Source organism: Alosa alosa, chromosome 13 (assembly GCF_017589495.1).
Source record: "Alosa alosa isolate M-15738 ecotype Scorff River chromosome 13, AALO_Geno_1.1, whole genome shotgun sequence".
Classification (NCBI taxonomy): domain Eukaryota; kingdom Metazoa; phylum Chordata; class Actinopteri; order Clupeiformes; family Clupeidae; genus Alosa; species Alosa alosa.
The window spans coordinates 9,297,208-9,320,901 of record NC_063201.1 but is presented as its reverse complement, the minus strand read 5'-3'; the positions used below and the strand labels follow the sequence as shown (position 1 = coordinate 9,320,901).

The following is a 23,694-nucleotide window of genomic DNA, read 5'->3' as shown; positions in this document are numbered from 1 at the left end:
TTGATTACGATTGGCTAAATTGTGTTTGATGCTGTTGTAAAAATTCAACCCAAACATACACCTTGACCGCATTTTGTTCTATAGTAGCCTACTACGCTACCACAACATACAAAAGTTAGAGTAGCTGCAGCTCAACGTTGCTTGGCAACCATTCAGATAGAGGAAATATATTTCTTGGCGGAAGAATGATTATCTATGAATAAATCATTAAATTTTTCATTGCCGTGCCATTGCTTTATGAAATCTTGCCAGATATATGTACTGTAGTAACAGTTTTAGAAAAGCAATAAGCCACTCGAGTCCGTAGGTTACACTGATTTTACAACATCTAAGGGGCATTGTTAGTCACGACGCACAAGCTGGTTTACTTGCCTGTGTTTACTGGTGAGAATGAATACAAGCTGGTTTACTTGCCTGTGTTTACTTGTGAGAATGAATACAAGCTGGTTTACTTGTTTACTGGTGAGGATGAATACAAGCTGGTTTACTTGTTTACTTGTTTACTGGTCAGGATGAACACAGGCCTGCAGAAGCTGAAGGAGGCGTCTGAGTCGGTGGCTGCCCTCAGCAAGGAGCTGGAGGTCAAGGAGAAGGAGCTGCAAATAGCCAATGAGAAGGCAGACATGGTGAGTGTGTATGCTTCAGTCCTGATACACACAAACAAGGCTGGCATAGTGTGTATACTTCAGTCCTGATACACACAAACAAGGCTGGCATAGTGTGTATACTTCAGTCCTGATACACACAAACAAGGCTGGCATAGTGTGTATACTTCAGTCCTGATACACACAAACAAGACTGGCATAGTGTGTATACTTCAGTCCTGATACACACAAACAAGACTGGCATAGTGTGTATACTTCAGTCCTGATACACACAAACAAGACTGGCATAGTGTGTACGTACTGCACAGCCAAGGAGGACATGGTGAGTGAGCACGCTTCAGTGCTGTTAACTACAGCCAAGAATGTCAAGAAACCAAAGGATGTACTCAAAAAATTTCACAAATGAGATGGATAGGTTAAACATTAACGCATGACGCAGGGAACACAGAAATATGGATAGATCTTATCCTATGTGCATTTGATGCACGAAGGCCTGATTTGCGCTGGTGAAGTTCGTTTTTGTGAAGCCCATTTTGGTTATTTTTTTTTTTGTGCAAAAAGGCCTTGGGAACACAGAAATATGGATAGATCTTATCCTATGTGCATTTGATGCACGAAGGCCTGATTTGCGCTGGTGAAGTTCGTTTTTGTGAAGCCCATTTGGTTGTTTTTTTTTTGTGCTTCCCATCTAATGATTTAAGAGAAAGAGAAAAGAAACTCCAGTCCCAAAGCAGCCCAGTGAAAGAGATCCGGCAGATGATTCCTCACAGCTCCACTGGCTGCCTTGACCTTTAAAAATATCGACGCACTGTACTCCCAGTGACATGTCCTGTTACACGACTCAGTTGAATCGTTGAATGTCTCCGAAACAGATGTGTGCTTGGAGGCCCTGTTCCCCCTTGAGATTAATCAAGCCATCGGAGTTGTTCATGTCGATCACGTCTCTGGAGACTATGTTTGCCACCGCGCGTCGACTTGAGTGCATCCACATGATGGACGAGCTGAAGCGCTAACTCCCCACGCTACAGGCTAATCAAAGATCAATACAGACGATTAATCACATCACTTTGTCAATAGAGCGGACACAGGGATGGAGTCTGAATGAGAATACAAACACTGACAACTCACACACTCACACACACACACACACACACACACACACACACACACCGAGTGATGGATATCCACCGCCCTTTGTTGTTCATTGTTTCCCCATTACCTTGTTAATCATTCAGCTTCCCTGTCTTCTTGCATCGTTAAAGTTTTATTTGTGAGTGCGTGTGTGTGTGTATGTGTGTGTGTGTGTGTGTGTGTGTGTGTGCACTCTTAAAACAAATGTGTTGAAAACAACACAACTTGCGTTGTTTTTAAAACATATCTGTGTCCAGATAGGGACAACACAGTTTGCGTTGTTTACTTTTTTTATTTGTTACACAATATGTGTTGAAAATAACACAGCTTGCTTAGTTTTTTAACACATCTCTGTGTCCAGATAGGGACAACACATTCATTTAACGAGTGTGTGTGTGTATTTGTCAATAAGTGGATTTAGCACCTAGCCATGGCAGTGTTGTGTGAAATGTTTTGTGTGTGTGTGTGTCTGTGTGTGTGTGTCCTCCCAGGTGCTGAAGGAGGTGACGGTGAAGGCTCAGGCGGCGGAGCGGGTGAAAGTGGAGGTCCAGAAGGTGAAGGACAAGGCACAGGCCATCGTGGACAGCATCTCTGCCGACAAGGCCATCGCCGAGGAGAAGCTGGAGGCAGCCAAACCCGCCCTGGAAGAGGCTGAAAATGCACTGCAGGTGTGTTTGTGTGTGTGTGTGTGAGAGAGAGAAAGAGAGCTTGTTCAGCTTGACCTTTTCTTCACCCCTGCAGATTTGCTTCTGTGTTTGAGTTGTGTGTGTGTGTGTGTGTGTGTGTGTGTGTGTGTGTGTGTGTGTGTGTGTGTGTGTGTGTGTGTGTGTGTGTGTGTGTGTGCGTGCTTCCCCACTGCTCTGCATCCCTGCAGGTAAGGTGCAGGCTCCACAGGATCACTGTGTACTTCCCCTTTACACTCCTCTGAGGGTCACTCTCCCACTGCTATGTGCTTTTCAGAGAGTTTCACGCAGAGTGGGGACACACACACACACACACACACACGCACACGATAATCTTGCAAACAGGGAATAACATATTTATTTATTTATAAGTGTATCTATATTACTAGAAATAGTTTGTAAATGTGTGTGTATCTGTATCTGTGTATGTGTGTGTGTCTGTGTGTGTGTGTTTGATCTGTGTATGTGTGTGTGTCTGTGTGTGTGTTTGAGAGAATCAGAGAGAGCAGCCCCCTCCCATCAGACCCTCCTGTTAGTAACCCCCTCTGGCAATCTGCTGCTATTTCTGTTCCCCTCCAGCAGCGGGTAATTATGCTGGAGGTACAGCCTCTTGCTGCCTATGAGACACACACACACACGGACACGGACACTACACACACACACACACACACACACACACACACACACACAGACGCCACACACACATACACACACATGGACACTACACACACACACACACACACACACACACACACACGGACACTACACACACAGACGCCACACACACACACACGGACACTACACACACACACACACACACACACACACACACAGATGCCACACACACACACACACACACATACACACAAACACACACATGGACACACACACTACACACACACACACACACACACGCCACACACACACACACAGACAGACACACACACACACACACTACATACAGTACACACACATGGACACACACACACACACACACACACACAGATGCCACACACACACACACACACACACACACACATACACACAAACACACACATGGACACACACACTATACACACACACACACACACCATGCCACACACACACACGGACACTACACACACACGCCACACACAGACACACTACATACAGTACACACACATACACACACACACACACACACACACACACACACGGAGTCTAGCATGTATAATTATTAGAAGGGAACGTGCCATAACACATGACGGCACTGCTCTTAGATTGGGTTGATTAAGAACATATTGTAGGTAATATACACCGATAATGCTTTGATCAGCAGCACGAATTTAACAGAACACACACACACGCGCACACACACACACACACACACACACACACATACATAGAAGGGCAAACAGTATGCCGACAGATTGTGATTCGGGATCAACTGGGGGTCCTGTGCATCACTCTGAGGGATTTGTTCTGATAGAATGTCACACACACACACACACACACACACACACACACACACACACACACACACACACACACACACCCCTCTTCTCTGGAGTTGCCTGTGTTCTAAGGTAGACATGGGATCAATATTGATGGCCTGAACTCAACCTACACAATCATCATACATCATCTCACAGCAGGGCCTTAACCTGTGTTACCTACTACACACACACTTTAAACAAACACACACACGTACACACACACACAAACGTACAGTACACACACACGTACACACACACACATACAGTACACCTCAGTGTGTTATCTACTACAAGTTAGCCACATTCATAGAGGAAGGCATGTGCATCTTTATCTGTGTCTGCTTAATGATGCAGACTCATCCTACTTACGCTGTTTCCCCACAGACATTAATCTATGCCACAGCACAGATGCCCTTCTTGTTCATTATCTGATTCTGTCTGCTTTTGTTAACTGCCTGATGACCTGTAGACATGCTATGTTGTTCTGGTGCCGATAGCATACGTTTTTTTGAGTCAGTGGAGGTCTTGTACATTGTGCTCTCTTGACTGGAGCTTGTGATCAGTAATATTATAAATGAACAAACATAATAATTGATGTAACGTGTGTGCGTGTGTGTGTGTGTGTGTGTTGTGTGTCTATGTGTGTGTGTCCAGACCATCAAGCCATCGGACATCGCCACGGTGCGGACGCTAGGCCGGCCGCCCCACCTCATCATGCGCATCATGGACTGCGTCCTGCTGCTGTTCCAGCGGCACCTGAGCCCGGTGCGCATGGACCCAGAGAAGAGCTGCGCTGCCCCCTCCTGGCAAGAGGCGCTCAAGCTCATGACCGCAGGAAACTTCCTGGGCAGCCTACAGGTCTGGGCCGAACCCATGTTCCTCATCCTCCTCCTCTTCCTCCCCCACACAACATGTTCCTCTTGTTCATCCTCCTCCTCTTCCTCCCCCACATAACATGTTCCTCTTCCTCATCCTCCTCCTCTTCCTCTCCCACACAACATGTTCCTCTTCCTCCCCCACACAACATGTTCCTCTTCCTCATCATCCTCCTCTTCCTCCCCCACACAACATGTTCCTCTTCCTCATCCTCCTCCTCTTCCTCAATGGGGTAAGTGAACGTTCAGAAAGTGGACCCAGTATGGGAGGCTCTGAGGCTAGTCAGGCTTCACCTGGAGTTAGCATTCCATGACCCATTGATTCATTTTGGCAGCACTTTCACAGCAAATAACTTCACATAACCTCGTATCTGACTTTATGGCTCAGTAATAAACTTTTTTTCAAAATCAATGCTAATGGTATCAGAAACTCGCAGGCAGTCTAAGAGAAAGTCTACGGGTAAGCTATTAGGGGGAAAAAACAATTAAGTGATGTTTTATGGGGTTGGCACTACGTTGGTACAAATCACCTTAAGCTGCACTCGAACTCAGATCACACTGCACATAATCAATTTTCTTAGCGCGTACTGTGTTCAGTCCGTTGCTTAACATCACTTGTTTATCACTCAGCTGACACAGAGGATACAGTACGCAGTACATCTGGTGATGACAGGAAACGGGTTCAAATTGGCTTCACTTGTCTCTATTGAAGTCCTATGGGGTGGCTGTGTCGCTTCATTTGTCTCTATTGAAGTCCTATGGGGTGGCTGTGTCCATTTCTATTCATTTCTCTGCTCTTCCTCCACCACACGACATGTTTCTCTGTCGGCAGTGTACCTACCAGAGCTACCAGAGAAGACTTGTGGAGGACAAAAGTATTGGGACACCTGCAATTACACCCACAGGAACGTCAATGACATCCCATTCTAAATCTGGAATTGGTCCTCACCCATCTAGGAAGGTGCTTCTCAAGATTTTGGATGGTTTATGGAAGGTTTTTGCCCATTCATCCAGAAAAGCATTTGTGAGGCCAGGCGAAAAGGCCTGACTCACAACATCTGTGCTAGATTGTCCAAAGGGGTTTGGTTCTTCCATACCAAAATCACTTCAAAATGTTTTTATGGATCTTGCTCAGTCATGATGGTGGAGGGATAATGGTGTAATGGTTGTTTTTCAGGGGTTTGGATTTGGTTAGTGAAGGGAAATCTTTATGCTTTAGTAAACCAAGACAGTTCCAACTGTTTCAGGAAGTTTGGGGAAGGCCTTTTCGTTTCCACCATGAAGACATTTTTGGGCGAGTCTGGCATGAAAGAACTTGACTGGCCCACAGAGAACAGGTTTCTCTATGCCCCCAAACTAGACTGGAGCTAGGGAGATTGGGAGCCATTCTTGCCTTCTTGCCCAGCGTAAGTGCCTGACCCCATAGATCATCTTCTGAATGAATGGGAAAACATATCCACAGACATGTTTAAGATCTTGTGGAATTTTTTCCCAAAATAGTGGAAGGGGAGACCAATTCCATATCAATACCTATGGATTGGATATGGATAGAATTGGATGTCATTGAACTTCCTGTGGATGTAATGGCAGCCGTCCCAATACTTTTGTCCATATTGCATGTAGTAAGTACACTACATGTATGTAAGCGAGTACTGTATGTAAGCGATAATGGCCGTCGAGGTGTCCTGTTATACAGAATTAATGGAATAGGGCAAGAGTCAAAAAAGTCCCCGAGTTTAACTTTAACTTTAAAAAGCACACTACCCACAAATCCGCCAACAAATGGTCACAAGCACAATACAAATGGCCCATCCAACAGCAGTGTATAGTATGCGGCATGTCATTGGGGGTGGGCACCCTCATTCACCGATGTTTCGTTAAGTTAGGCCCACGACACCTCATGAAGGCTTAACAGTGAAACCAGCATCCTGGAGACACTCCCCTCCATGCTGCCACCATATTACCACATTGAAATATCCAGTACCCAAAATACTCTTAACCAGCCCAGGCATGGTCAAGGTTGGCTAGGTTGGTCCGTCCCGTTGATGTGGACTGAACCATCGCCATAAAATACCCTGGCCAACCAACCATCAACCTAGGCACAGCCCATCACAAACACAAACCAAATTAGCCAGTTAGCTTAGCCAGTTAGCTTAGGCCCCATCACAAACACAAAACAAATTAGCCAGTTAGCTTACGCCCCATGCTGCCACCATATTACCACAACAAACATCCAAATACCCTTAACCAACCTAGGCATGGTCTAAGTTGGCTAGGTTGGTCCGTCCCGTTGATGCGGACTGAACCATAAACCATAAAAAACCTTAGCCAAGTACCATCAACCTAGGCACAGTCCATCACAAACACAAAACAAATGAGCCAGTTAGCTTACCTTAGCTTGCGCCCCAGGAAGGGTAATTTCTCCTTACCCACAACCATTCGCTTGCCCGTTCTGCTGCTAAAGACATGTTACTAACCACCTGCCTTAGACTTCGACCACCAATGCCCAATTCAGACAGCAAGCCAATAGCAGATCTGGCCACAAACCCACGTGCACCGATTTCAATAGGCCTTAATTGTGCACTCCAACCTCGCTTAGCTGCCTCCTCTGCTATTTCAGTGTATTTAGCTCTCTTCAGCTCATTGGCCACTTCCACTCTGTCTTCCCAAGGAACAGTGAGTTCAATGAAATAAACTATCTTCTCTGAATCCGACCATAGAATTACGCCGGTCGTGAGCTTAGTACTCACTATATGTGGAGGTACCGCCATCTGCTGGCCAAGATCAACCTTCATTTCCCAGCCCGCCCCATTTTTCCACTGGCTGGTTTTACACCTGGCCTTCGTGGAACAAGGTTTATCCCCCTGACGTACAAAGTTAATTTGCCTTACCCCTTTACTAGCTGCTAATGAATTGACTTCTCTCCTTTTATCCTCTATTGCCGCTGCCACACATTTCAATACCTGGTTATGGCGCCATTATACGCCCCTGGGTGAGACTTACCTTGCATCCTGATAGGATATGGTGGAGACTGCCCACACACGAGCAAAGTATGCATTTATCATCCTCACCAAACCATTGACTTCAATTCTTGGGAGATGGGAGCACATCATATGTAGCACCTAACATAAATATGATCTTACCAGCTTCCATGCCCCATAGATCTTTCCATTTAATCCGTCTTTTTTCCACCCCTTCCCAGTTCGCCCACTGCCCTTGTTTTGCCTGCGACACTGCCTTAGTACATCTTAGTACAGCCTCCTCCTGTCTATGCATTTCCTCCACTACCATTTTCCTCTTTTCTCCTGCAGAAGCCTTACTCCACAAGGGTTTACTTGCACCCACCCCTAGACCCCCCCGCCCGTGCTGCACATGGCCCATTATATCCCTATGCTTCAATGCTGATTGAGCTTGCTTAACTGCCTGCTCTGGGTTCCACTTCCTCCCTGCATTAACTGTGGGTGCAACTTTCCTCACCACTGGGTCCTTGGACTGAGTAAGAGTCAATTCCAATCTAGCCTTAGCACACTTAAATTCCTCTGTCAGACTAGATATTGGCAACTCTACAATACCCTTCCCATACAAGGCCACACTGCTTAAGCAGCGTGGGACTCCGAGCCATTTTCTGACAAAGGAGTTGATCATTTTTTCCAACCTCTCTACCTTTGACAGAGGAACTTCATAAACTGTCAATGGCCACATTAGCCGAGGCAACAAACCAAACTGCAAACACCACAGCTTGAGCTTACCTGGCAGCCCCGACTTGTCAATTTTTGCAATACCATGCCTAGTGACCTGTCTCAAGTCTTCAACCTGTGATTTATCATTAAGGCTTGCATCATACCACCTTCCCAGACTCTTCACTGGTTTCTCCAGAACTGTGGGAATCACCTCCTTATTTATAGCAATCAAATATATTTGTTATATTATCAAATATATCTTACTATATCTCAAAATACAAAATGGCTAACAGCCCCCAGAGTCTCCCTAAGGACATTGAGCAAAATGCATGGGCATACTTTTATAAAATCAAGTGACATATAGGGCTAAATGTGATGTTTGAAACCCTGCAGAAAGAACAAAAAATATTTTTGCCTCTGTGATTCTGTGTATGGAAGTATTGGTTCCCTTGAGATGTTCTAGTGTTGAATGCTGGTGCCCGTAAATGTTAGTCTCCTTGCTTTTCAGGGCACAGAGCACTCAGGAGTTTTAAGTTGTTTGGCTTGGTAGTGGCAGCAAAGAGCATTTCAGTACAAACATATCTGCTCTGTTTCCTGTGTCTGTGTGTGTGTCTGTGTGTGTGTTGTGGTATGGTGTGGTGTGGTGTGTGTGTGTGTGTGTGTGTGTGTGTGTGAGTGTGTGTGTGTGTGTGCGCTCCTCTGAGGTGTACATCTGAAGCTCCCCCACTCCCTGCCTCAGGCTCCCTCCGAGTGCTTCTCTTCTGTCTTTATGCTGCAGTTTAATCAGCACAGCTTTACTTCCCTCACACAACCTGCACAGCACACACACACACACACACACATACATACACACACACATATACACACATACACACACAGCACACACACACACACACACAGACGCACACACACACACACACACCTACACATACACACACTCACACGCACAAACATACATACACACACACATATACACACACACACACACAGCACACACACACACACACCTACACATACACACACTCACACGCACAAACACATACATACACACACACACACACATACACACATACACACACACACACACACACACACACACACACACACACACACACACACACACACACACACACACACACACACACACACACATACACACACACACACCTGCTTCATAAAGTGTCTACGTTTTAGGACCTGCTAAGTGCCTTAAGATAATGGCACTGTATAAATAGATGCATTTGAATCATTGGATTAGGGAAATTTTAGGAAGAAGAAAAAAAGATTCTCTCTCAGTGTTAAGGGCCTTGATTAAGGACACAACTGGGGCAACTGGGAATTGAAGTCACGACTTTTCAGGCTACTACATGCAAACATCGCCCCCTATCGCCCCTATCAGGCTACTACATGCAAGCATCGCCCCCTGTCGCCCCTATTAGGCTACTACATACAAACATCGCCCCCTATCCCCCCTTACAGGCTACTACATGCAAACATCGCCCCCTATCACCCCTATCAGGCTACTACATGCAAACATCGCCCCCTATCGCCCCTATCAGGTTACTACATGCAAACATCGCCCCCTATCGTCCCTATCAGGTTACTACATGCAAACATCACCCCCTATCGTCCCTCGCCCCATCAGAGACAGAGTAGATGCATCTGAATTGTGTGTCTTCTCCCCACAGCAATTCCCCAAAGACACCATCAATGAGGAGGTGGTGGAGCTGCTGGGTCCCTACTTCGACATGGCCGACTACAACATCGAGACGGCCAAAAGGGTGTGTGGCAACGTGGCCGGACTCTGCTCCTGGACCAAGGCCATGGCTTCCTTCTATTCCATCAACAAGGAGGTGTTGCCTCTCAAGGTGGGTTTGACCACAGACACTCAAGAAGTCGATCACCATTTATTCGATTCAGGAAGTATACTGTAAGTGGAAGAGTTAAACAAGTGTAGTGTAGAAGATTGATTTAGATTTGATCTTGAAGTGTGTAGTCACTTTTGTAGATCATTCTAAAGGTGCCATAAGGCCTTCAGAGTGACTTGTGCTACAGTAAATGTTATGGTCCCTGATGTTTTCCCCCAAAGTAGTAAACCTTTGCAGCAGTAAACTGTTGCCCCCCACCATCATCCAACCCTTGCTCTGGCGTCGTGTAGGACCGCTCACACTCTTTTGGCTTTGTTGTCAAATACTGTGACAGTGAGGTTGCATGGTGCAACAGTGTTTGTGACAGTGGCACAGCAAAAGTCCTTTCAAGTCCCACTGAGGGGCCACACCCCTGGGCTGTCCCTTCTCTTTCATGTGCCCATTGTGACATGGATGATTAGACTTTGATTGAAGACAGCAGGTTCCCGGGCTCCCTCCGAGTTTCTTCACCTCAGTGGATGATGACTCCTCTGAGGACGTACCCCCTCCTCCCTCCCGACTTTCTGTTGACCTTTTGCGTCCGTACTCCTTGCACAGAAACTCACAAATTGATTTCTTGCTTGTCCTTTCGCAGTGGGCCTGCCTGTCTGCCTGCGGCGGCAGAAGTGGATTACGCAAGCCCCCCGCGGCGTCCATTAATATTGCATGTTTCCTCAGGCCAACCTGGCAGTGCAGGAGAACCGGCTGGCCCTCGCCAACGTGGACCTGCAGAAGGCGCGGGCCGAGCTGGACGCCAAGCAGGCCGAACTGGACGTGGTGCAGGCGGAGTACGAGAAGGCCATGATGGAGAAGCAGGTGAGCACGTGTCGCCTGCGTTGGGTTTTGGCTGTGTGGTTCAGCGCCTGCACCTTGCCCAGGCTTGAACCCGCAAAAAACTCGCAGCACCTCAGATTGGGAGCCGAGCAGGCTTGCAAGGAAGCTAAAACCCTTGGGTGCTACTGTAGCTGCTGCCGTGCCGGAGGGGAGGTTTATGCAGACTTTCAGCACAGTTGGCTCCTGTTGCAATGGAGGTTTAAGCATACTAATGTAGGTCTAAATATGGATCATACATGCTTTATGGGATAACGACCGCCAAGGTGTCCTGTTATACGGAATTAATGGCCGAGGGCAGGAGGCAAAGTACTCCGCCCAAGAGTATTTCTTCTCTCCGGGTGATAAATACAGATAATGCACACACACACATGCACATACTCAAAAAGGGATGGAGAAATTTCAGGACTGTGTTCTTCCCTTCCTTTTCTGCACCTGCAAAGGGTGTGTGTGTGTGTGTGTGTGTGTGTGTGCGTGCGTGCGTGCGTGCGTGCGTCTGCATATTTGTGTTTCAAACAAATCACTTAACTTGTGGCATTTTTAAGGTTACAGTTATGTTTTCATAGTTTATGCACTAGTGCTCTCAATAAACAATAAACATCAGCAAGCCCTGCTTCCAGTCTGGTGATTATTATGTGACACCGCGAATCGACAGCATGGAGAGTGATTTTTTGACAGCAGCACACCTGGCGTCGACATCATCTCCAAATCTCCCAGGAGACAGGCCGCCAGCTCCATGCGCAGTCTTTTGTGTGTCTCAGCGTAGTTAGTGCACCGTGAGTGTGTGTGTGTGTGTGCTCGGAGGTCTGAAAACCTCCTGCTATTCTGGAAGATGCTGAAGGCTTAGTTTGTGTCAGGGTTCTTTTTCGCCTGAAACGCTCTTCCTCTGTGTCTTCATGCCTTTCTGAAGGTTACTAAATCATAGGCTTCTTAATTAGGCTTCTTAATTAATCATTTGTGTGTATTGGGCGTCAAATAAACCAATGGAAGTGTCATTTCCCATTACCGTTAAGAGTGAATAAAAATCCTAAGGACATTCAGCCAAGCACACTGGTACAGTCTTTGCATTGTGCTGCGGGAGACTTGTTGCGAGGGTTTTACCAGTACTGGGCTGATCATAATTTAGATTTCTTAATAATGCATTCTCAAAATAACAGTGGAATACAGCACCTTTCACTTTAGACCAGGTTCTTCTGTGGTGTAATCATTTTCAGTGGCATCTAAATAGAAATGTGTGTTCAATGCACTTGACCACACCTTATTTTTTCACCCCTGGGTGCACAAGTCGACAAGTAGACAATGTGCACTCCAGACGGGAAGATAACAACGTTGGTCTCAAACTAGCAGACACATTGCGTCCCACTTGGCACCACAAGGTGCCAGGCATAACACAGGGCCCTAAATGTTTAGTCGATGTTTGTGTACTGCAGTACAAAACTTTTTATTCTTTAGCTGTCTCACATAGTTCATATGTGTGTGTGTGTGTGCGCTTCTGTGACTCTCTATTTTGTTTCCCACAAGGCTTTGCTGGAGGACGCGGAGCGCTGCAGGCATAAGATGCAGACGGCCTCGTCTCTGATCAGTGGCCTGGCTGGGGAGAAGGAACGCTGGACGGAGCAGAGCAAGGAGTTTGCCGTCCAGACCAAACGCCTCGTTGGTGCGTAGAGCCACTGCCAATGTCCCAAGTGTCCAGCTCAGCTCTATCAGATCATAGCCCATTCTCTTGACCATCTCTCCATGCCAGATCAGAGTCACAGTAAAGTGCTGTCTGCTTTATTGGCCTTTTACAGTCTCATCCCAATCTAGTCTAGGCCCACAATGCAAGATTTATCAGAGTTCAAAAATCAGTCTGACTTGCTTTGCCAGTACAAATGGAGTTTTCATCATGCCAATAAAGCTCTTTTGAGTAGAAAACCCCATCATGCAGATGAAAGCACCCCAACCTCAACTAGGCCTATTAGACATCTCTAATCATATGCAAGAGAGGGTTGTTTTCTATCTATCTATCTATCTATCTATCTATCTATCTGTCTGTCTGTCTGTCTGTCTGTCTAGCTGTTGATAGGAGTGAGTTTGGTAAAGGTGAGTTGGTGTGTAATTGTTTTAGAACAGGTAAGCCAGTTACTGTCAGTACGGTTGGTAAAGCGGCAGGTGTTTTTGTCAGGCGACGTACTCCTGGCGACGGCCTTCCTGTCCTACTCTGGCCCCTTCAACCAGGAGTTCCGGAATCTTCTCCTGACGGACTGGCAGCAGGAGATGAGGAGTCGCCGCATCCCCTTCGGCGCAAACCTCAACCTGACGGAGATGCTGATCGACGCGCCCACCGTCAGTGAGTGGAACCTTCAGGGCCTGCCCAACGATGACCTGTCCATCCAGAATGGCATCATCGTCACCAAAGCCGCTCGCTTCCCCCTCCTCGTCGACCCACAGACCCAAGGCAAGATCTGGATCAAGAACAAGGAGGCCAGGAATGAGCTTCAGGTAAGGCTGGGTCAGGTAGAATAAGCTTCAGGTAAGGCTGGGTCAGGTAGAATGAGCTTCAGGTAAGGCTGGGTCAGGTAGAATGAGCTTCAGGTAACGGTAGGTATTTTATTGCCGTACGTGATGTGCTATTACCTGTAGCTGAGTACTTCTATCTGATATTACCAGCATCTTACCTGTTATTATCAGTTGCTACCTCTAGCTAAGTAAGGGATAACGGCCTTCGAGGTGTGTCCAGTTATACGGAATTAATGGACTCGGGCGGAGGCAACTCCTCTACTCTGCCCCTCGCCCTCGTCCATTAATTCCGTATAACAGGACACCTCGGCGGCCGTTATCCCTAACTTAGCTAGAGGTAGCAACTCATAATAATAGGTAAGATGCTGGTAATATCAGATAAAAGTACTCAGCTACAGGTAATAGCACATCACGTACCGGCAATAAAATATCAAATAGAAGTAATAACTGGCCAGGTACAGATAAAATAGTGCAAAGTGTAGGATAATGTCAGGTAATACACAGATGGAGCTGTGTTTATATCCACATACATGTATTAAACTCACTCTTTCCTTTTTCAAGACAGTGATCATTAGAATAATAATAAAATGTAAAAAAAAAACACTGACTTGTATTTTCTGGGTTCTACCAGATCACTTCCCTGAACCACAAATATTTCCGCAACCACCTGGAGGACAGCCTGTCTCTGGGGCGGCCCCTGCTGATCGAGGATGTAGGCGAGGAGCTGGATCCTGCCCTGGACAGCGTCCTGGAGAAGAACTTCATCAAGACTGGCACCACCTACAAGGTCTCTGTCTTTACTAGTCTTATTATAGGAGTATGGCCAAATCTGTTTGATTCTTCGGTTCGATATTTAACTGGTAGGCGGTGGTAGCATAGTGGTTAAGGAGCTGGGCTAGCACGCAGTAGCCTAAAAAGTTGTGAGTTCAATTCCCAGCCATTGTGCCCTTGAGCAAGGCACTTTACCCTGAGTTGCTCCGGGTACATTGGCCCTTGTGTTATAGTTGACATATGTAGTAAATCACTTTGAGAAGCTAAATGAATACATGTACTGTAGATTGTAAATGTAAATGTCCTGCTGCAAGTCCTTGTTGCTTTTACTGTGCTAAATACTAGACACCTTTACTTTTTTATGTTTACTTTGTGACAAACAATAGAATCGGACTGAAAGGGTCTTTGCATGTACCTTTTGAGGTGAGAACACACAGAGTCCCAACCTTTTCTTACAGAGGACAGAAAGGGTCTTTGCATGTACCTTTTGAGGTGAGAACACACAGAGTCCCAACCTTTTCTTACAGAGGACAGAAAGGGTCTTTGCATGTACCTTTTGAGGTGAGAACACACAGAGTCCCAACCTTTCTTACAGAGGACAGAAAGGGGGTCTTTGCATGTACCTTTTGAGGTGAGAACACACAATGTGTGTGTGTGTGTGTGTGTGTGTGTGTGTGTGTGTGTGTGTCTGTGTGCATTGTATCTGCCTTAGCGAATGTCTGTAATTGAGGGTCTGTGTATGTATGTGTCCAAGTGTGTATGTGTGTGTGCGTGTGTTTATTTTTATGTATACGTGTGTGTGTGCTTGTGTGTATGTGTGTGTGTGTATGCGCGCGTGTGTGTGTGTGTGTGTGTGTGTGTGTGTGAAACATCCTAGTCCTGGGGGCTCATCTCTGGTCGTCTCATTATCGGTTCTCTCCTTCCTCGGCGAGTCTGCCGATGTTGCTGACGTTCTGTGGTCGTCATGGCAGCTGCTCCCATCTGTGTGGCTGACAGCTTTAATCAGATGCGGCGTGTAAACACCTGATCGCCTGGCGCCAAGGCCACACTTCACCACGTTCACACCAGGCCATCCCCCAGAGGGCCCCCCCCACTCCAAACACACACACAGAAAGCAATAATAAGCAGGGGCCTGCCATGACATCAAGGATGTGTGTTTACCTCTCTAGGAGAAGGTGGTCAATAATCTTCATCCAGAGACACCACTGACGTGCGTGTGTTTTCTCGTACCGTCACATCTCTGGATTAAGGTGGGCTGTAAGGTAGGCTGCCCTCACTGATCTGTTTGTGTGTGTGTGTGTGTGTGTGTGTGTGTGTGTGTGTGTGTGTGTGTGTGTGTGTGTGTGTGTGTGTGTGTGTGTGTGTGTGTGTGTGCGTGTGTGTATGTCCCACAGGTGAAGGTCGGGGATAAGGAGGTGGACGTGATGAAAGGATTCCGGCTGTACATGACCACTAAGCTGCCCAACCCGGCGTATACGCCCGAGGTCAGCGCCCGCACCTCCATCATCGACTTCACGGTCACCATGAGAGGCCTGGAGGACCAACTGCTTGGACGTGTCATTCTCACCGAGAAACAGGTGCGAGGAGGGGAGCGGAGAAAAGGGAGTAGAAGATGAAGAGTAGATGGAGAGAGAGAGAGGAGGAGGAGAAAGGACGAGAGGAGAGAGAGAGAGAATGGAGAAGCAGAGGAGAGAGGGGAAATAGATTAGAGGAGGACAGGAGAACAGAGGAAAAAGAATGATAGGAGAGAGAGCAGAGGAGAAGAGGAAGAAGAGATGAGAGGAGGAGAGGAGAAGAGATGAGAGGAGGAGAGGAGAAGAGGAAGAAGAGATGAGAGGAGGAGAGGAAAAGAGATGAGAGGAGGAGAGGAGAAAACAGGAGAGGTGTGGGGGATGATGAATAGAGCAGATGAGAGGAGAGGAGTATGGACACAGAGGAGCAGACAGGAGAGGAGAGAAGGAGGAGAGGAGAGGAGAAGGAGAGGAGAGGAGAAAGAAAGGATGAGAGGAGAGGAGTATGGACACAGAGGAGCAGACAGGAGAGGAGAGAAGGAGGAGAGGAGAAGGAGGGGAGAGGAGAAAGAGAGGATGAGAGGAGAGGAGTATGGACACAGAGGAGCAGACAGGAGAGGAGAGAAGGAGGAGAGGAGAAGGAGAGGAAAGGAGAAAGAGAGGATGAGAGGAGAGGAGAGTAGGAGATGGCAAGACAAATGAAGGGAGAGACAGATGGACATGCTGAATGAGAAACACAGGAAAAAGTAGGAGAAGAGAGAGATGATAAGAAGATAGGAGGAGAAGAGAGGAAGTGATAAAGAAGAGAAGAGAGGAGGAGGAGAAAGGGAGTGATAAAGGAGAGAAGAGAGGAGGAGGAGAAGAGAGGGAGTGATAAAGGAGAGAAGAGAGGAGGAGGGACAGAGGAGGAGAAGATAATGGAGACATAGGTGGGAGAGTTGAAGGGGAGCAGAAGAGGAGAGGAGGAGAATAAGAAGAACAGAGTGGAGGACAGATAAGAGGAGGAGAGGAAAGAAGGGGTGAGTGGAGTGGAGGAGAGGAGAGACGAGAGGCATAGAAACATTGGTTTGATGTGATTAACTCAAGGGAATTACACAACCCCCATCAATCTTCGCTCAATCAGTGCGTAAACAAAGTGTGTTTAAAACAGATGTCAGCATCTCATCACCATCACACACTGCGCCCACCACATTTAATTTAGACGGGCAGGCTCTGCATCTTCGCAGGTCGCCATGGCAACTGAAGTGTTTTGGCTGTGACCAGTGACTGGGCCGTTGTTGCCCCCGGGCAAAGTCATGTCCTCAGTTTCTCCGCTGCAGGCCTGCATCTATCCAGCCACCAGAAACAGCCCAGAGAGTTCAGGAGCGTGGGTTGAGGGGAGGCTCAGCGATCAGGGTGCCCACCACCAACTGGCACAGGAGACCCCGCTGGCAATGCCAACTGCTGAGTGCCCTAATCCGATCTCAGGAGACCGGTGCACTGATCACACAGATGAACACATGGGTGGCAGAGATGGTCTAAATAGCAGACAGTCTCCCATAGCCCTGATGTGGAGGGGCAAAACGGAGGGGTAGGGCTAAGGGCTAGAAATGGGATTTAGCCAAAAAAAGATGTAGCCAAATGTCAGGCCCTTCCAGGATATCCAAAAGAGTGGAAAAGACTTATTAGTGTTGAAAAGTGTTGAAAACCAAGGGGTAAAAAAAAAACAGAATGCATAACGAAAGAAAGATCACTCTGGGTCAGATGTTTTGCCTCCAATTTCAGGCGATTTTGATTTCAGAACGCGGCAGAAAAAACATGGCATGGTATGTAAAAACAGGCCGCATTCGAGGAAAAAAGTTTATGACTGCCTGTCGCAGGAGAATGGCTATTTGCACATTTCCTTGTCATGCATTCGTAGGAGGGTCAGGGGAAAGTGGGAGTATCGTGCAAATATGTATGAAAACAACGCATGTCTGTTTTGCGGTGGAAAAATTGCACCTGTTAAAAGCAGGTGTAATCCAAATTGCGGTTAAATCCGTCAGAGAAACTTTTAGAGACAGCTGAATCAGTGTTCGGAGCATCAGTTTTCTTCATTGTACTAAGTCAAATAACTTTTGTTTCGTATTTTTTTCGTATCGTATTTTCACTTTCACGACATACATTTCCCAATCTGCTAGACTAGGGTGTTACTGTAAATCATAGTCCTAGTCTACGTGCAGGAAATAGTTCAAGTATTTTTTTAAGTCCATTAGTAGAACTACCAGGCCTACTCTGTATGCCGCTGCTCGTTGACATCTTATCATGTATGATCGCTAAACTTTGATTCTTTTTAATGTTGCAGTTGGTTAACTCTATTCTACTACACTTATGTTTCAGCTGTGGGCAAGCAATACGCGTTGTAGAGGGGGCGGGGAGGGGCGCTGATGAGCGTTGTTTACGTAATAAAGTGACAGCTTAGTAAATTCCCCGCAATATGGCACAGCACAGCGTTCACTTACTGCGCATAGAAAAACACGGTATTAACGCTTTCTCTGTACATCCGGCCTTCTGTATAACCTTGTCAGGAATATGAAATTGCAATTGGCAGAGGAAACTGAATGAAACAACAGCAAAAAGAAAATGGGTTTTGCTCTCAGAATGTAAGCAGAGTGTGTCCAATATCCCTGCAGCACTGCACAACAGGACAGAGTCACTGACTGCTTCAGTTTCTGTAGAGGTCCAATGATGTGCTGGCAGCCCGACATGAATCCAAAGCAGCTTGCGTTTCAAATCAGGCCCCCAGCTACCTGTAGTCATACCAACCCCAGTGCACCTGGCCATCCAAGAGGAGGGGAGGGCCTCTGTTGGATGATAAGTCAAACACCATTTTACACAATATTGTCTTTAAACAAAAAGCAATCTATACCTAACCCTTATTATGAAAGCATTGAAATACATTAAAACAACATTAACATTAACATCACACACACACACACACACACTAACACTAATATGCTGGATGCTAATTTGCTTATTTTGTGTATGTGTGTGTGGGCGTGTGCGTGCGTGTGCGCGTGTGCGTGCGTGTGCTTGTGTGCGTGTGTGCGTGTGCGTGTGTGTGTGTGTGTGTTTGTCCTGCCGCCTGCCAGGAGTTGGAGAAGGAGCGCACTACCCTGCTGGAGGACGTGGCGTGCAACAAGCGCAAGATGAAGGAGCTGGAGGACAACCTGCTGCTGCGTCTGAGCAGCACCCAGGGCTCGCTGGTGGACGACGAGAGCCTCATCTTGGTGCTGGGCAACACCAAGCGCACCGCCGAGGAGGTCACTCAGAAGTTGCAGATCGCCGCCGAGACCGAGGTCCAGATCAACGCCGCACGAGAGGAGTACCGCCCCGGTGAGACCTCCACGTTGCCATGGCGCAGGGGATGATGATGGGATGGATTTGCTCTCAGGCTAGGTCCTGGTCCATCTCTGATTGGGCTGTGATCCATGGCAAGAGGTTGGGGAGAGAGTTCAATCTGAGCTGGTGTACCAACTAATAGAGTCAGTTTATGAAATTGCTCATGATTTTTCAGTTCCTGTTTTATGAGGTCTGCTGATTATTTCTGTACTTACCAGTATAAGTATAAGTATATATACTCTTTTGATCCCGTGAGGGAAATTTGGTCTCTGCATTTATCCCAATCCGTGAATTAGTGAAACACACTCAGCACACAGTGTACACACAGTGAGGTGAAGCACACACTAATCCCCGGCGCAGTGAGCTGCCTGCAACAACAGCGGTGCTCGGGGAGCAGTGAGGGGTTAGGTGCCTTGCTCAAGGGCACTTCAGCCACTTCCTACTGGTCGGGGTTCGAACCGGCAACCCTCCGGTTCCAAGTCCAAAGCGCAAACCAGTAGGGCGCCAGTGCCGTGCCGTGACGAGTGCAAATCGCAGCTCCTGCTTGCTCTCTCTTTGCATGATGAGCCAGTGGTCATTTCTCTTCTTTGCTCCCGCTGTTCAGTGCAGGGTTGTGCACAATTCGAATTGCAATTCTGCTTCCTGTTTGCTACCTCAATTGAAATGCAAGTGAAATTCAAGAATTGAATTGGAATTTAAGAGCCAGTTTCAATTCAATTCTGGAATTTTGCACAAGCCTGGTTCAGTGGCCATCATGGTACCGCTAGAAGAGCAGTCAGGAGTGCAAATAGCAGCTTTTGTAATGTCTGTGTGGCCATCTCCTCAGTATGATAATCAGTCCTCATTTTCCTCATCTTCGTTGTCCTCTTCTTCCTCTGTTGTTCCAGTGGCCACGCGAGGAAGCATCCTCTACTTCCTCATCACAGAGATGAGTATGGTCAACGTCATGTACCAGACGTCGCTGCGCCAGTTCCTGGGCCTCTTCGACCTCTCCCTCGCCAGGTCTGCCCCCACACCACCGTACTGCATATACTCCCTATGCCCCCACACCACCATACTGCATATACTCCCTATGCCCCCACACCACCATACTGCATATACTCCCTATGCCCCCACACCACCATACTGCATATACTCCCTATGCCCCCACACCACCCTACTGCATATACTCCCTATGCCCCCACACCACCATACTGCATATAATCCCTATGCCCCCCACCACCATACTGCCATACTGTATACACCCCCATGCCCCCTACACCATTCTACTGCATATAATACCCCTATGCCCCCATGCCCACCACCACCCTACTGCATACTCCCTATGCCCCCACACCACCCTACTGCATATACTCCCTATGCCCCCACACCACCATACTGCATATACTCCCTATGCCCCCACACCACTGTACTGCATATACTCCCTATGCACCCACCCCACCATACTGCATACTGTATACTCTCTATGCCCCCACACCACCGTACTGCATATACTCCCTATGCACCCACCCCACCATACTGCATACTCCCTATGCCCCTATACTCCCTCTAACACCACCATACTGCATATACCCCCTATGCCCCCACACCACCATACTGCATATACTCCCTATGCCCCCACACCACCCTACTGCATATACTCCCTATGCCCCTATACTCCCTTTAACACCACATATACTGCATACTCCCTATTCTACCACCATACTGCATACAGTATACTCCCTATGCACTGCTGCTATGTTCTGTGGTGCTAGTGATATTAACCTGATATAAAAGCCTTATTGCTACCCTAAGGTAGAGGAATACTGTATCAAGGGAGTAACTGCCATTAATGCGTAAAAGGTAAACAAGGCAGAAGTTGCAGTGAAGCACACAAGGTTTCTTTAAAACTTGCAACAATCTCATGAGATTCTAGTGTGTGAGAGAGAGAGAGAGAGAGTTTGTGTGTGAGTGTGTATGTGTGTGCGTGTGTTTGTGTGCGTTTGTGTTTGTCTGTGTCTGTGTCTGTGCATGTACTGTGAACTGATCAGTGGTGCTGATGAATCTGTCAAACCACTATGTTCAGGTCAGCCAAGAGCCCCATCACCAGCAAACGCATCACCAACATCATCGATCACATGACCTTTGAGGTGCACAACTATGCGGCGCGTGGTTTCTACGAGGAGCACAAGTTCCTCTTCACACTTCTGCTGGCCCTGAAGATCGACATGCAGAGCTCACGCATCAAGCACGAGGAGTTCCTCACACTCATTAAAGGTACACACCACCGCACGCATCAAACACGAGGAGCTCCTCACTCTCATTAAAGGTACACACCACCGCACAACCGACATCACCAGAACACAGCCAACCTCTAAGATGCAGAGATCTCAGTCCACTCTGGAACCAGAAGTAAAGATAAAGAAAAGTAGGAAATATGTATTACTATAGTATAGTAATATATAGTAGTAAATATAGCATAATTATATATTAATAGTATAATTAGTAAAGTTAACGTCATAAACACCTAGGCGTCACCTTAAGTTACTCAACACAGGTACTTCAATTTTTAAATGTTTTATAAATAATGTTCATAACTATCACTCACCCCACTTCCTCATAGTAAATTGCTCACCTGCCTCTTCTAAGCTAGTTCTCCCAAACAATCTAGTTCCCAGACCACACCAGAAATTTGTTCAAAAGGTATAAAAAATGCATTATGCTTCCCTGAGAGAATGTTTTTTGGATCATTGGAAGGCACTAGTACAGTTCAATTCAGGTGCCTACAATATTCCAAATGTAGTCGTTATAATACATAATGTTTTACTGAATTATGTCCCTGAACCATACATAGCCACAAAGCTGCCTTTTGAAATATGAATTGCTGGTGATGAAGCACCTGTTTGGATAGAGTGATTGGGGGAGGCTTTAGTCAGGGCAGTGGGAGAGAAGCAGCAGAGAGCTCATGAAATATGCAGGAGAAGAGGGCCGCCACTTTCTCTCAAGTTCCCAAGGGACAGATGTCTGTGTGTGTGTGTGTGTGTGTGTGTGTGTGTGTGTGTGTGTGTGTGTTTGCGCGTGTGTGCAGCTCAGTTTTTCGGGAAAGGTTTCAGACGCCCATGAAAAATGGGGCTTTTCTTCAAGTCATCCAAGGATTTTCCAAAAACAGATTGCCTCGATTGTGTTTGCATGTGAGCGCGTGTGTGACACTGTCCCAGGGAGTGTGTTGGTGGGAGACAGCCAGAGAAGCAGGTGCAGGTGTCAGTAAGACTTGCGTCATCAATCTCAAGGGAAAGATGACGGAACACATGTTCCTAGAGCAGCATGAGCACACAATGGCCTCGCACACGCACGCACACGTACACAATGGCCTCGCACACGCACGCACACGTACACAATGGCCTCACACACGCACGCACACGTACACAATGGCCTCACACACACACACACACACACACACACACACACACAGACACACACACACACACACACACACACACACACACACACACACACACACACACACACACACACACACACACACACACACACAACACACACACATGCACACACACACATGCACACACGCACACACACACAGACACACACACACACGCACACACTCACAAATGGACCCCATTTAAGTTTTATGTCAAAACAGCTCTATTCTGCTCCATTCAAAGAGGTGTGTTTCAGTGCATGTTCGAAAATGACGCACAGTAATACAACAAGCCAAGTGCATCTGCGGGAGGTGAAATAGGTACTTAACACACACACACACACACACACACACACACACACACACACACATAAAGGCACACATGGTTCATTGTATGAAGCATTTGTGTGAAGAGTGCATCTTCTACTGAAAAGGGATCGTATGAGGAAATAGCAGAACTCAAATGATTGAAGATTTGATATCATTCCCCTGCTGTGTCTCCATGTGGCTGCCATTCTGTGTGTGTGTGTGTGTGTGTGTGTGTGTGTGTGTGTGTGTGTGTGTGTGTGTGTGTGTGTTGATATTGTTGTTCAACGTGAATCTAACCTATGTATTTTTCTATGCACACACACACACACACACACACACACACAAAGGTGGTGCCTCATTGGATCTGAAAGGTTGTCCGCCTAAACCAGCGAAGTGGATCCTGGATATGACATGGCTCAACCTAGTAGAGCTCAGCAAACTCTGGCAGTTCTCTGACATCTTGGATCAGGTGTGTGTGTGTGTGTGTGTGTGTGTGTGTGTGTGTGTGTGTCATCACTCTCTCTTCTTGTCCTTAACTACCATCTGTCCTACAAAAAATGTCAGCATTAGATTCATCATAACTATGCAGAGACTGTTACCACGGTGATGAGTGACAGGCACACATCACCATGGGGAGCA

At 47.0% G+C, this 23,694-nt stretch overlaps 1 protein-coding gene across 1 annotated transcript in view; it reads left to right on the top strand.

Moving 5' to 3' along the window:
• Window positions 1-23,694, top strand: part of dnah5 (dynein, axonemal, heavy chain 5) — a 126,530-nt gene that overhangs the window by 82,406 nt on the left and 20,430 nt on the right. Inside the window, 13 exon segments of the mRNA XM_048260674.1 lie at window positions 512-626; window positions 2,228-2,404; window positions 4,549-4,752; window positions 10,138-10,317; window positions 11,035-11,172; window positions 12,709-12,844; window positions 13,352-13,668; window positions 14,318-14,473; window positions 15,852-16,034; window positions 19,079-19,322; window positions 20,216-20,330; window positions 21,394-21,584; window positions 23,403-23,524. Of these exon segments, the coding sequence (XP_048116631.1) occupies window positions 512-626; window positions 2,228-2,404; window positions 4,549-4,752; window positions 10,138-10,317; window positions 11,035-11,172; window positions 12,709-12,844; window positions 13,352-13,668; window positions 14,318-14,473; window positions 15,852-16,034; window positions 19,079-19,322; window positions 20,216-20,330; window positions 21,394-21,584; window positions 23,403-23,524 (2,278 nt within the window).